The sequence below is a fragment of the Limanda limanda genome, chromosome 21, assembly GCF_963576545.1.
Source record: "Limanda limanda chromosome 21, fLimLim1.1, whole genome shotgun sequence".
Classification (NCBI taxonomy): Eukaryota; Metazoa; Chordata; class Actinopteri; order Pleuronectiformes; family Pleuronectidae; genus Limanda; species Limanda limanda.
Genome location: NC_083656.1, coordinates 10,504,017 through 10,519,308, shown reverse-complemented (window position 1 = coordinate 10,519,308; position 15,292 = coordinate 10,504,017). Strand labels below are relative to the sequence as shown.

The 15,292-nt window shown below is 42.2% G+C and overlaps 1 protein-coding gene across 1 annotated transcript; it reads left to right on the top strand.

Annotated features, from left to right (window-relative positions):
* ldb3b (LIM domain binding 3b) lies at positions 1-12,970 on the top strand. Its single transcript, XM_061095266.1, has 8 exons — positions 1-108; positions 3,532-3,683; positions 4,227-4,302; positions 7,393-7,419; positions 8,717-8,910; positions 11,081-11,250; positions 11,411-11,447; positions 12,341-12,970. Exons 1-8 carry the CDS (start codon positions 13-15, stop codon positions 12,435-12,437), a joined length of 849 nt encoding a protein of 282 aa, XP_060951249.1. The 5' UTR covers positions 1-12; the 3' UTR covers positions 12,438-12,970.
* The last annotated feature ends 2,322 nt before the right edge of the window (positions 12,971-15,292 follow it).

Here is a 15,292-nt window from a genome sequence, read left to right as displayed (position 1 = left end):
GTTTGACCGAAGATGAGTACGTACACAGTGACTCTGAACGGCACTGCTCCATGGGGCTTCAGACTACAGGGAGGGAAGGACTTCAACTTGCCCCTCACCATCTCCAGGGTAAGGACAGAGTCAGATTTGTTTTGACAAAGCAACTAACAAACAAACAAAAAGCAACAAGCAGTGTGACATTGACAATTTAACTCACAACAATGGTGCAATAATAATCTGCTGTGACAAAACAATTCGTGGGAAGTGTCACAAATGACAGAAAAATGACAAAATCAGGGATTCCAGCACAGACTGTGCCCCACTGATATCAGACTGATCACATTTTGCCTCCTGAATATCAGCGCATAACTAATTCTGTGACTTGCAGGTGAAAAGATGCACATGTGTATCATAAAAAAAAGTATGTTGAAAAGTTCATGTTTTTAGTGTCGTCTAGGTGCCATCTAACAACTGTAATGGCATTTAAATTATTACAAGTGCAAGTGGTTAATTAACGGCCCTTTGACACTGTAAAAGATAGTCACTCAAACAATTGTATGCAACTTAGATTCAATTTTTCAAAACAAAAATTGTCCTAGTTCTGATCATATGTTCCTTTTTGGACAAATGAATGTTGCATGTTATCACCTTCATCGAGTGCATGTGCATGTGCATGTGCGTGTGTTGTGTGTGTGTGTGTGTGTGTGTGACTGAGCAGTGGCTGTGCAGAGGTTATGTAATGATGCGTGACATGACGATGATGACAGGCAGCCTCAGATAATCTCCAGAGAGATTTCTAGAATAGAGCAGCCGAAGAGACGGGAATATCTTTTCCCGGAGTTGCTGCTGCATTAGTTAACTTTGGCTGTTGCTGTAAAAAAAAGAACAGAAAAATGTGTAAAATACAACAAACACAAGCTTAAATTCAAGACACAAAAGCTCAGAGGAGTCAATTTACCAATCCCAGAAGAAGATTATTGAAAGTAATAATACTGATTGGGTTATTTTCAGCAACTGCCAACTATCAAAATCTCTTAAAAACTAAATAAAAGTACATTATCTGACTACAACACTAAGAAACAAGATCATTTATTGTCACAAAAATGTATTACTGTATTTTCCAACCTTAAAACATTCTCAATCACGAGCTTAAATAAAGAACACACAACATCAAAAGTTTAGTTTTAAGTTCTGCAACAGAAAGACGGGGCCTCTCTCTCTCTCTCTCCCTCTCTCTCTCTGGCAGGACTGCTGGTGTATTTACAGCGTTTCCTTTAAATAGCATTGCAGGAGAGGTGGATGGATGGAGAGGGGTAGGAATGGGACAGGAAGGCAGCGAGGTGAGCAAGGAAGCTAATGGCGGCTTTTGTTACCTTCAGTAAGCTTTACTTTTCGCTTGAAGTCAGTTACGGTTTCAGCCTCTGGATCCACTCCTGAGGGGGCATGGGGGCGTCACTGGGGACTGGAACGGATGGATGAATGGATGGATGGCAGGGGAGAAAGGAAAGGGAGGAAGTTAGAGGAGATGTTGTGGGGTTTTCAAGTCTATGGGCGACCAATGGGGTGTGTATCGTTGGATTTATGAGGTCATGATGGGCTCCAGCAGGTTAACATGAAACACTGCAGCTTGACACGACAAGTCCGGGTGTCTTTACAGTTTGACCTAAAGCCGCAGCGGTCTGGATTTCAGCCTGGATTTGCCAAGACCTAAGAAAGGAAAGTGAAATGAAGGCAGCGGATTCCTCGGATCTTGTTAGACAAGCGGAGTCGTCAGCTGTTAAATATGTGACGAGCCAAACTGGTTTGCTGCCGGCCAGTCAGTCATGGATTAAATTGTGAAAACCTGCCAATATACAGTAGTACCCCCTAATCCAAACTTCCATAACATGTGTTACCAATGTCATTCCAGTCTATTTACATTCTCCCATGAGGCAGAGATGTTTCCAAATGACTAAGAGCAACTCTCTGCTCTTGGTTCGCTGCTGTCATGAGCTTGTGCATGTGGAAAGAGAGAGAAAATAACCAGACTTAGTCTATTTCTATCCACTTGCATTTGAACAAACTGAATTAGCATATAGTATATAACACGCAAGAAACAATTCGCTCAAACTCCAAATCTCTCCAACATCTTCGTTCTGTTTGTTCTCAGGAATATTTAAAGCATTTGATTTGTATGAAACATGCATGACAGGGCTGGCCGGGCGCTATCAGGTGTACACATATGTATCTACGTCTGTGTTTGATTACACTGAGCTGTGCAGAAATAGATTCCCGCCCCCCCTGCCTGCTGTCCCCTCGCCTTTCTACCATAACACACAGAAACACACTCAAACACGCATGACGATTGGAATTCACATATTAAAGGAGGAAAATGTGCAAAAAGCAAACAGAAAGATGAAAAAGTTTGACAAGTACAACATTATAGTCTCAAGAGAAGTAGAAGTGGGGGACATGGAGAAATGTGGCTTTAAAAGGAGGATCACTGAACTTATTGTAAACAGACAACAGAATAAAGGAAGTTGTGTATGAATAACAGCAGCAGGTGTGATGTGTGTATGTGTGTGTGTTTGGGGACTGGACGGGGGGTCAATCACAGTGAAGCCGCCAGCATCAACAGCATTGCTTATTTTTAACTCTTTAACAAGTCGACTGTAAGCCTAGACCCACCAGTGTACGCCTCGGGGCCCCTGAGCTCAGTTAAACCCCCTGTCTGTGGAGTTTAAACACTTAAGTCTGCTTTTGTAGCACGGCCTGACAAATATGTGTTAAACCGAAGGTCAATGAATGAATGACAACAGAAAAGGAGTGTTGGAGATGTGTCTTTATAAAACTGGAATAAAAGGAGTGTGAGGTGAGGGTTCGCGTAAACTCCAAAGTGTTTCTTGGATTTCACCATCACAGTTTGATTCAGTGACCCACCAGTGCTTCTATTTCCCACTCTCCTCAGCCTGCTTTATCCTGCAGCACTCGATCCTCACGTTTTTACGTCATTAATTCCAACGTTACATTTAAGAAGATTCTGTCCTGCACCACTAACATCTCTTTCAATGGAAATCCTGCTGATTCTCTGCTCGTTCGCGACCGTGATGAAGAGCCTTGTGCGTTGCTGTGGAGACTCGTTTGACTCTCAGATAAAATGCAGCTCCACTCTGTCCCTCAGACTAATGAAGAGATTCTTATCCAGCCTCTTTGTCTGCAGATGGGATGGATTCGTTATATTTTGCCTCATTAGCTTTTCTCCTCTCTCCCTTTAAGCATCTCTTTACATTCAATGCTTAAATGCTATGTGGACTGAGGCACGACTTCAGGGAGGAAATCACATATTAGCTGAGCTGTAAAGCTGTTTAGATTGGAGGGTGTGAGGCAAAAATGTACAATTATTTTGATCTGCTTTTAGTTTTTCATGATTTTCAACAAAGCTCTTTCAGCGTACTCACTCTGTAACATGTGTTTGTGTAAACGTCCGGTCTTTTTCAGTTTGGCTTGTGTGTTTGCTGAGGAATCTGTGTGAGTGCTCCCCTGTGTGACTTGCCCTGTTGACCTCCTCCATAGATAACCCCAGGCAGCAAGGCGGCGGGTGGCAGCCTGGCCCAGGGCGACGTCATCTCGTCCATCGACGGTGTGAGCACTGACGGGATGACGCACCTGGAGGCCCAGAACAAGATCAAGTCTGCCAACTCCAAACTGGCCCTCACCATGCTGAAGTAAACAACCACCACACGCACATTAAAACACATGACACAAGGTACTGGAGCTGGAAAGAATTTGACAGGGGGAGGCATTTTAGGTCAAAGTGATAAAAATAGACGCACACATGCTGCTTCAGACAGACACATGAAATTGCTCTGCATTGAATAATTTGTGTCTGTTTTGTTAAATTAACTTTTTAAAACCAAATGTACTCCCTCATCAAGAATATGTAAAAATGTTAATATATTTCCCTTTAAAACTGTCACTGCTGGACACAGTCATTTTCACTGTATGTGCAGAGGAGGCGTCGAGTTTCCAGTCCACATACTGGTCCAGGATTGGCTCCTGAACTATTTGCGATGTTGCAAATTTTTACTTACATACTTTAAAGTGAGGGCAGAAAAACAGATAAATGTACACGCAATCATTGTGCAACTATCTGAGAAAGACTGAAGACTGAGAATAAAAAAAGGCATATGACTGGAGGGATATTTTGGAAACATTTGCATATGTATAGATATTTTTAAAGGCTATATTTTTTGCTGTCTTATCAACAGATCAAGACGCCTTGGACCGGTTCCCACAGCAACTCCAAGAATGGAATCGCCTATGCCAGTCATCCCTCACCAGAAGGTAAAAAAAAAACACAAGGTCCTTAAATAAACACATGTATACACATAAAATACAAGATATTCATACAAACATAAAGTGTTTCTCTCCACAAATGTACATCATTGTACACCTGTCTGTCTGTTTTGTGCTCTTGTCCTTTGTGAGAATCTGTTCATGTCTTTAACAACGCCATCAGGCAGTGCGCTGGTGCCCTCTAGTGTTAGGTATTCACAGTGCACCCGCAGGGAGTCCTGTTTAGAGGTCAGAGGTCAGCAAACACCAATCACATGACAGGAAAATTATGACAAGCTGCTCCCTCATTTCGATTTAAAGCTTTGTTTTTGTATGCCTCACTGGATGTGTTTAAAGAGTGAGAAAGATGGAGGAAGAGATCAGGCCGAGACATTTTGATGAAGTTCAAATTTAAATGTCAGTGTCCGATGACATTTTCCAGGATAAAAATCCCTCAGAGTGGGATTACCCCAAAAAAGATCCCGACCTCCTCTTGACCCCGGTCAAAGCCCCTGCCTCCTCCACAGCAGCTGCAGGATCTCCACAGAGCCAGCGGGGGCAGTACAATTGCCCAATTGGCCTCTACTCTCCGGAGACTGTCAAAGAAATGATGCTGATGCAGGGCAAGTTAGGAGAGGGGCCGGCGCCCGCCCTGGGAGTTCCATCGTTTGGGTAGGTCACCGAAGAGATGACTAACCTCCAGTCACGTCACACTGAGAGGAGACGATTAAACCATTGCAGGAATCCCCCTAAAACCAACACACCCACAAACTAATGTGACAAAAGTGTTGTGTTTCACTCTAGAGCAGAGCAGGAAGTCACACTTTCCTTGTTTAACCTCACATTAACAGGACCGTGATGAGAAAACGTACTCAGAACTCTCCGTCGCCGTGCCGGCCTTCCTTCCTCTGACATGTGGCACTATTCCGGGAGCGTACACACAAACATACCTGGCCTACATCCAGGTAACGGAATAGCAGGAGATCAGTATACAGGGTCCTCTGAGGATTTTGGTCACAGGCAGATCGGGCACACTGAACTAAAGGTCATGTGTCCTCAGAAACCCCTTGAAATGTCCCAGACGCTGTCCAAACCAGAGGTCAAGTGGTCAGTTTTGGTTTTGGTTTCTTCGCTTCCTGTAAATGGGGGAAACTCATCTGGTCATTACTCATATTTAAAGAGTTTTTTTTGCTGTTTCAGCTTCCAGTTAGTTTGGATTTAATTTGTTATTTGATGCGATAGAAACGGGTTAGAAATGTCATGATTGACAGCTGACACTGACTCATGATTGGTTGAGCGTGTATATCAATAGGACCTCTCTGCTCTCTTCTCGGCACCAAACCCTGACTGCTGCTATGCAGACTCTTGCTCCAACTGCGCAAGATGGCGCCGTTTGTATCAGGGATAATGTAGCTGAATTTCTTAGTAGTGGGAGTAAATGGAGATGAGATCAGGCTTGTTTCACTGTATCTTTGCTTGAGCCAAATGACTGTGACCTTTAACTGAGCTGCATGTTGCATTGTCGGGAGTGCAGAGGGCGTCACATTGTGGCCACTGTTCAGGCATCTCTCCTCAGTGCGAAGGTGGGGGTTCATCACCCGCAGAGTTTAATTAAGGATGTAAGCTGCTCGGCCTCTTACATATCACAACCAGATATCACTCTCTGCTAATGGGTTTTCCCTCTGGAGCCGAGCTGCTTTACAGTAACGGTCAACGATAAGTCAGGTGTCAGGAGACGTGCTCCAGACTGACTGCAGGGCTATGACGGCAGTACCCTGCCAGTAGCCCCACCTCACCGGGGTATATAGAGACTCTGACTCCCCTGACACACACACACACACGCACACTCACATGCACACACAGGAGAGAGCAGCTGTTCATGGTCATGGAATGCTCGACTCCGGTTACACACCATCATCCCGAATCCCCTGAATGCCTTTTTTCCAAACTTAAGATACCCTGAGATATGAGGTGCTGCTGAGCCTGGTCCACTTTACCCACTGGGCCCTGAACACATGTCCCAGCACCGTGTAGAGATACATGATGTCACATGCAGGCTATAGCCCTTGTTTAACCTGCTCAGGTTATTTAATGCTGCAAAGTCTCTCAACATTTCTGTCACTGGTCCCCGTGAAAAAAAGAATCGCTGCCATCTCCAATCAAATAACTAATATTGGATTAGCCACATTATTTATATATTTATTATTTATTATTTCAAAGATCAATCCTGTTCTAAACAAATTAGCGAGTCTTCCTGTTAATAAGGGCTTTGTTCCATTTATTTATCCTAAATGTCAACGGGATTTTCTTGATTCCGTAACAGAACCTGGATCTTCCAGTTTCACTTCGGGCAACTCAGCCATTCCTGCAGTGACACTGAACAGATTTACTGACTGACATGAGTTAGTTTGTGTTAATGTGAGATGTTATTTCATCTTAAAGTGCAAGTTTGAAAATAGGGGACCTACCAGAGTGGTAGATGAAAGCGTTTAGATAGGGTCAGGGTTATCAAACTCTATGATTTGTTTGCATTGTAACAGCAAGAAAATTATGATTTAAAAGATGGAAACACATTTAAAAGTTGTGTAATTTCTAAACTTAAATTACAATTTTCAATTTTAACAGTGATTAAAAGTACAAAACTTTTTCATACATCACAGTGTTACACGTGCTGCATTAAAGGCACCGCTTCTATTTCCACCTTCACCCCGGTTCGTCTGCACTTAACGGCAGCAGCCCTGACATCAGTGGTTCAGGTAGTTTGTGTTGTGTTTGTGCGGTTGCGTGTATTCTTGGTCTGTTCTGTGCTATATGTGTCTCCACGGCCGTCATGTGATTGAGGCACTTCTGCCCTTGTCACTCACTCCCGACGATGGCAGGGGAACCTGGGAAATATCCCAGCGATGACAAACGGCTGCTATTCTGACCTGCACATGGGATTTACAGGATAACGCTGTTCCTCCGACGGCTTCCCACAAACACACATGGTGCCATTGTTATCACCCAAATGCCACTGGTGATTCATTGCATGCTCTCTCTCTCTCTCCCTCTCTCTGTCTGTCTCTTTCTGTCTGTCTCTCTTTCTCCGGTGTGTTTCAGGTTATCTTAAACACAGCTGCAGGGTCAGTAGTCACATGTCTCTCCTGTGCATGAAGCATACTGCGTTTAGACAGAGATCAGTGACTCTGGTGTGGAGTGAAGTTGTATCCAACAGGGATTCATGTGTGTGGAGCTTCAGTGCAACTTTAACAGCTTATTGAATGTGCGGGTCATTTTTTTTACGGCAGGTAACATGACCTTGCAGCCTGAAAAGTGGAGACATGTTATCAACAGCATCTGGTCCCCAGAAGTGGAAAGTCATTTTAAAAAAGTACAAATCATCTACTTTGACATCACTGTACTTGAGTAAATTGATACTTTATTCTCTTCTTTCACAATATTTCAATCATTCATTTATTTGTAGCTGTAAATTGTAATTTGACTGTATTTGTTGAGCACTTTTCCACTCAAACCTCTTTACAGTATAAGTCCCGCTCCCACATTCATACAGTGCTTCCATACGCAGTATATTTTCCATCACATTATATCAAGTTCAGTATTTTGCCCAAGGACATTTCAGGGATCGATACCCCGACCTTCTGGTTGAGGGAGGCCCTCTTGAACCTCCTCAGCCATATCCGTCGGAGTCGTACAATTCTCTGTATCTCTACAGATTTCAAGAAACTTACTTTGTGAAATACAATTTACATTAACACAGTTTAAAGAACCTAAAGAACTAGTTTTAGTTGTAATACTCAATCTTAGTCTTTATAATTGTCTCCTAAATATTTTAATGCTAAATCTAATTAAGTTTTCCACCGCTGCTTGTCCTCTCAATCTTTCATATTCATTTCTGGGAATATGAACCGATTCACAGTTTATCACTGTGAATAAATGCATGAGCAAGAAGTGTGTAGCTGTAAAACATCATCTGCAGTGTGTGTGTGTGTGTGTGTGTGTGTGTGTGTGTGTGTGCGACAGATTTTAATCTGTGCTGTGGTCCTCTCGATTTGGCGATGATGTTGTCGTGACACATCCGCATGATGTTTTTTCTTGGGATTGGTGTGTCAGCCTTATCGTTGTAATAAAAGTTTGTATATCGTCATTAGTGACACGAAAACGTTTTTTTTGTTGCAAGTTGATGGTCTTTGTCCCAATTTAGTAGAGCTAACCAAACCCCGACAAACCCCTCTACTGTTGTTTTACGACACGCGGACCCAGTTTCACGTTCTCACTTTGCTGCTTTCTCTGTCCTTCCTTTCTTCTCAATTTCCCCTCTCCCCCACCCCGACTGTTAACCTCTCAACTTCACCCCCCCACCTGAAACCTCCTGTCCGACCCTTTGACCTTGAACTCACCCCTCCGCTCCGACACCGAAAGTCAGGAGTACACTCCCAGCTTCAACCCCACCGCACTGAAAGACTCTGCGCTGTCCACCCACAAGCCCATTGAGGTGAGGGGTCCGGGCGGAAAGGCCACCATCGTGCACGCCCAGTACAACACGCCTATCAGCATGTACTCACAGGACGCCATCATGGACGCCATCGCAGGGCAGTCGCAGGCCAAGGGACACGAAGGGTGAGGTCACACAACCCAACTAATTCCCTCTTTAATATGCTCACACACCTGACTTCACGTCACACTGATTGAAAAAGTGCCAAGAAATTAAAAGATCGGTTCGCCCAAACTACACTTTGCATGTGCAGATAGTGTTTGAATTATTTATAAAGTACATAATATAAAGACAAAAAACTGTGATAGGTACACAATATATATCCGTTACTACAGATAGAATAATATTGGTAGATAAGTTACAGTGGCAAACGATGATTGCACAAGTATTAATACTGTATTTGTGCTTATACATAAGGAGATAGGCAGGTATAATGTACAATATGACATTAATATAGGGATATATATATATATATTTATATAAGGGTTTGTATATAAATTATATATACATATTATAAATGATGGTTTGTTTTCTATTTTTCCAAAAAAACTGGTTAAACTAAAGGGCTTTCAAGCTTTTAGTTTATGTACATACAAGTTACAGTTTCCTTTTTCTTCAAATTTGGGTGAACCGACCCTTTAAGGTAGTTTGCTTGAAAAGCAGTAGCTCTTAGAAGTAAATGCTGCTAGAACCTGGATGTCCGCTGTACTGTACGTATGGCCGGGCTTTTTCCCTGTTGTCCCTGTTTGTGCCCCGTACTCCTCTGGGCCTTTCACCCACTTTCCTCTGCTCATTCCATCCACAAACAAAACCACCAACCCCACCTGTGCTGTCGTCCACCCATCCCTCCCCATCTCTCCTCCCCCGGTCTCGACCTCAGTGAGGAGGCGGGCTCCCCCCTGTCGTAAGTACAGAAGCATACCTTCTCCATCCTGCCTCTCCTCATACGTGTGTCCTCTTTGTCTCATGATTTCATAACAGCTTGTGCATTGCTCCACATGAACTAACAACCCACTGAAAAGTCCGAGAGCATCTATTTATCGATTTTAAATGTGTTGTATGTTTTGATTCATATCCGTCCCTGAGGTATTGTGTGTCAAAGCAAAACGTTTGATGGATAAATTCACTAACCGCAGGCATTCATGGACTCTTTATGTATGTGCAAGTCCTCAGAAGAACTTTGGTCAGAGTGTGAGCGTGTGAGTTTGGGGTTATTTTTGAGTCCAGCTCTAAAAAAAAAAAAGCATCAAAGCCTAAAGGAACCTGATGGGATTTCATGGCATGGGAATGTTCTGAGTATCAAATCACGGGTTTATAAACGACTACCGCCCGATCGGAAGTGACTGACTTTTCTAACAGTGTCGCACGGTGTTCTTTCATTTTAACAAACCTAGAAATCGTATGTGACTGTAAAGGTTAAAAGTAGGATTTGAAAATGCGTGATATTGGCACTCCCTTGTGGTAGTTAAAAAAAAGGCACCATGGTTGTTTAATTTAAAAATGCATAATCACACCATGAAGTTAAAATGCAACTTATCAGCACCTGAAAGTTCTCCATTGGTTGAATGTCTTGTTTGCTGCAGGGATGTAAAGGTATATCCAGGGTGCGTCTGCACACTGTGACATCACTGTTGGGTGTGATTATAGACTGTATGTGAAGATGGACGACATGGCAACTCCCCAAAAATGCGTCCTTATTGCCCCCGGTGGCTGGCTGCAGTATGGGTCATAAATCCCACCTCTGCCGTGTTAGTGGAAGGGACAAGGACCCCAAAAAAACAAGTTCAGAGAAGAAGAATTTTTCTCAACGATTTCGGGTAGCTTTTATCACACTGACGTTTGTCAAGTTTCACATTATTCTGGTTAGTTAAACATCATTGATTGACAGCTGAGACTGACTCTTGGCTGTATTGCGGATACGAACGCTGCCATCTTGTGTTGTGCCAGCTAAGCACAACACAAGATGGCAAGATAGCGTTTGTGTCCAGAATATTTTGGCTTCATTTATAGATAGTGGGAGGAAGTGTAGACGTGTCATCTATCTCTATATACAGTCTCCAAGTGTGATCCTAAATGTTTTTTATAGGTGTATCAGACATGAACATTGAAACTACTGTTTAATGTTTATAAAGAGTTTGACTTACAATATCAAACAGTTTCTTTGGTATCTTAGAAAATGCTCAATTCTTTATTAAGGTAGCAACTTTTTAATTCTAACAATTTGAGTGTGAATATACAATAATCACATTTAATATATAAGTTTTTCGAACTCTCACGGTACTCTTTACCCTGCAGTGGGGTTCTGCCCCTCAAGGACCCTGTGGTAGACTGTGCATCTCCGGTGTACCAGGCAGTGATCAGGCCAGGAGAGATGAACCAGGATATGGCTGAATGGGCTCGTCGTGCTGCCAACCTTCAGTCCAAGAGCTTCAGAATGCTGGCCCACATCACTGGCACTGAATACCGTCAGTACACACACTGCTTTCTCCTTTTTTTTATCACTCATTCCATCTTTACTTTCTCTAGTGACCTTCTTAATACTCATCTCGGCAGATCTTCCATTCTTCTTCAGACTGAGTTATCGTCTCATTAGTTAGCACTTAACAACCTTCTCTCTCCACACAGTGCAAGACCCAGATGAGGAAGCCCTGCAGAGGTCGAGGTAAGGAAGATTTATTACATTAGTTTTACAGACCATGCACTTCAGCTCAATATGCATTTATCATTAGTGGATAGATAACGCCTGCTTCATGAACGGAAGAATTCTACATTTTGCGAAATGTACTTGTTTGCTCTTGGTTAGATGAGAAAATTAATTCCACTCCCATGTCTGTGCAGTAAATTTGAAACTAAAACAATTCCCTCTTATGTTCATGTGACAAAGCCCTCTAGTGACCATAGGAATTATGACACGTGAAAAAGAGGAAGTTCGGTGATTTTGTTTTATAGTGAAATATTAGACTTAAACTCTGGAGGTTGCTTTTTTGTTACACAAGAGCTATGCCGCTATTCTTAATGCTAAACTATGCTAAGCTATTAAGCTATTAGGCTATTTTTTGTCCCATAGACTGTATATAAAGATAGACGCCATGATGGTTTCCCAAAAGTGTCTTCTTAATTGATACCTGATGGCTGGCTGCATTATAGGATATAAATCCCACCTCTTCCATGTTAGTAGATGGGAAAAGGACCAAACTGCAAAGTCAAAATACACATGCAAATATTTTTGGGTCAAAGATGGTTTCTTTCATTTTAGGTAGTTCTTATCACACTGATGTTTGTTCATGTTTTTAATTTCCCAGTAAGTTTGGTTTGACTTTATGATCTTACTGCAGTTCCACTCCCCAATCACTACTGCACAGACAAATGCACAAGATTGCAGCATCCTTATCTGGGGTATTTCACCTTAATTTCTGAATAGTGAGAGGAAGTGGAGACGACTTTACAAAAAGACGATTTTCTGTACAGACATGAGAGTGGTATCGATTTTAATTAAATTGAAAAACATCCCTGTCACCACATGTAAGATTATTTTCCTGCCTTCCTCACCTTCAGAGACAAGTTCGAGTCCGAGGTGAAAGGGCCACGCTTTGCCAAGCTGAAGAACTGGCACAACGGACTATCTGCACAGATCCTCAACGTCCAGCAATAAAGAGACGCAGGAGAGAAAAGAGAGAGAAAAGAAAAAGAGATAGCGACAGAGGGAGGTGGACATGTAAATGAGGACATGGACAACAGCACAGGAGATAACAGGAAGAGGGGATAAATTACAGAGGGAAAAAAAGGAGCAGGAGGAAGAGACTCCTCAGCGATGTGAGATAGTGTATTGTAGACTAGATTAGTAGAATGTGAGATAATAACTGTTGGTGTGAGAATGCTATGCGTTCATAAGCACAGTATTACCTGTCAAATGTAACTGTCCGCTGCTAAGACCTGATCTCGCATTTGGGTTTTTATTTTCTTTGTTTCCTGTTTGTTTTGGGTTCTGTCTCTCTTACGTGACAGGTAAATTGTACAAAAAATAACCATTATTCAAGTGAACACGCAGAACTGATGATGCTTCTTTTACGCCCCCAGTACACAAACTGCTTGTGAGTTGTAACACTTATCAGCATGCTTGTTGAGAAATCACGCATACAGGACGGAGGAGAACACACACGTAGACGTTTATCTATATGCATAAAGTACAGTATGTAAAAAACGTGCACTCAAAAAATTTACTGATATCAATGTGAATAAATTTTTTCTTAAAACTCTACAGCTGAGTGAACTCTGGAAATGATTGTGTCACTCCGGAAGCATGGTGTGGTGTCAATTCCTGTAATTTTGTGTGTTGACTTTGCAAAGCGTAGCATCACTCAGAAAGAGCATCTACTAGAATGTAACTGGATAATGTGATTGTACACTAGCTGGTGGCAGTGACACAGTTATGGTGGCAGCACTGAAAAACACTCAAATAGCATTGGTGCTCCATTCTCAAAGATTCTTTTCACTTAAATAAATGTGTGACGATTTAATTAGACATGCTTCTTCTGAGGCTTTCATTCATTTTCACAACAACAAACCCAAAATCCCAAATCCCCAAAGCTTTTAACGGTAAAATGTGTGCAAGCACTTTACACACCCTGCAGACACAAGGCAACATTAGCCTATATTTCAAGTCATATTGTTCATTTTCAAACATAAAAAAATCATGAACGTTGAAATTCTGTCTTAGTTCTCCACCAACTACTGAGAGGAAAATATATATTTTTAGCTGTTTGACCTTGTTAGCTCTAATTAGGTTATTCTCTTACTCTGCCAACATTTATGAAAGTTTTTGACTGAAAACAGTTGCCTGCTGCAGCCAGGAAGGATGAGAGTACTGGGATCGGAAATCAAATCAATGAGAGAGAGATGCTCTGTAAAAGTGAAGGGGAAAACTGCAAAGCCAATGAATAATTCAGGAAGGGTTTGCCACACTATACATGGACATTTGGTCTGGTTAATATAAATATATGGAATAGTTCCAATTTAAGTAATGGAATGAGGATATGAGACTGAACTAAGATATTTCACATCCTTGATTACTGACTCCTTACCAACTTAAAGGTTCAATGTGTAGAATTTAGTGACATCTAGTGGTGAGGCTGCATGTTGCAGCTGAATACCCCTCACCTCGCCCTCTCCTTCCAAACATGTAAAATAAACATGGCGGCCTCAGTAGAGAGGACCCGCCCCTAAATATAACTATACTACTATTTAAATATAAAGAGCTCATTCTAGGGTAATGGAAAACAATTCATACAATTAAGATGAAACACACTAGCGAAAACATTACTAGGATTATTTTGTCTTCATTTCCTGCAAATATCCTTTTCACCTAAATCTTACACACTGGACCTTCAAAGCAATGACAGGACAACAGCCACAAATGAAAAACATTAAAGTGCAGGCCCATTTTGAGGGTCGTTCAAACTCTTTGCAAACTTTTTGACTTGTCATCCGAAAAGTTTAAAGGTGGCTCTTCGGGTGATTTATTTGATCATAACAAATCAGGATTATCTTTAATAAGGAGCCCGTCAGAGCAGCCATAATGCTGCGTCACGATGCCACATTTCTCTTGACCATGAGAGGGCAGTATGATTCTGCACATTTAAACAGCCAGAAGACAGACATCCTCCCTGCACAGCACGGTTCACTGGGTTCCAGATAAATCACTTTACTGTCTGCACTTTGATTTTATCAGGCACCAAAAACACGAGTAGTGCCTAGACTATTATAACACAGAAGCAGATTGTATATTTTTGCCCACAGTTATTTCTCCCCGTGTGCCACATTGTATTTAAAGAGCACTATTTATAAAAAATAAATAAAGTGATATCAATAGCATCACCACAATTGCTGTGCCGCTGAGTCGGCATGTTTTGCAGGAATGGGACCATGAGGAGGAGGAGGAGGAGGAGGAGGAGGAGGAGGAAAAGGAAGAGGAGGAGGAAGAGGAGGAGGGCACTTGTGACTCATTCAGGTTGAGATGACAAAGCGATTTCTCTTCTCTCCCAACAACAGAAATGGCAGCTTTCTTTATCTGCATACAATAAATAAATACAATTTATTTCTATGCATAATATATATATATCTCTTTTATTAAAGGTTAGCTGCAGTATTCACATCTTTTGGACAAGCTGTGTGAAATGCAATCACAGATTTCATGTCAAAACCATACGATGTGAAAAAAAAAAATCCTCTTCATCTCCAGTGCTAAAGCCCTGCCGGTTATGTAACAGTTCTCACAAGCTCAGTATCCAGAAAGGTGTGTCCAGAGCAACGTGCCAATCAAATAATAAGCAAACAGCGTGCTGGAGGCTGAGGCAGAATCATCAGGAGAAAGAGATGGATGAGGGATGGCTGAGGGGCGGGACTGCAGCATGACTTGAAAATGCTGCAGCATCCGGCCATCCCTCCTCTTCCTCCTCTTCCTCCTCCTCCTCCTCCTCCTCCTCCTCCTCCTCCTCCTCCTCTCTCCAT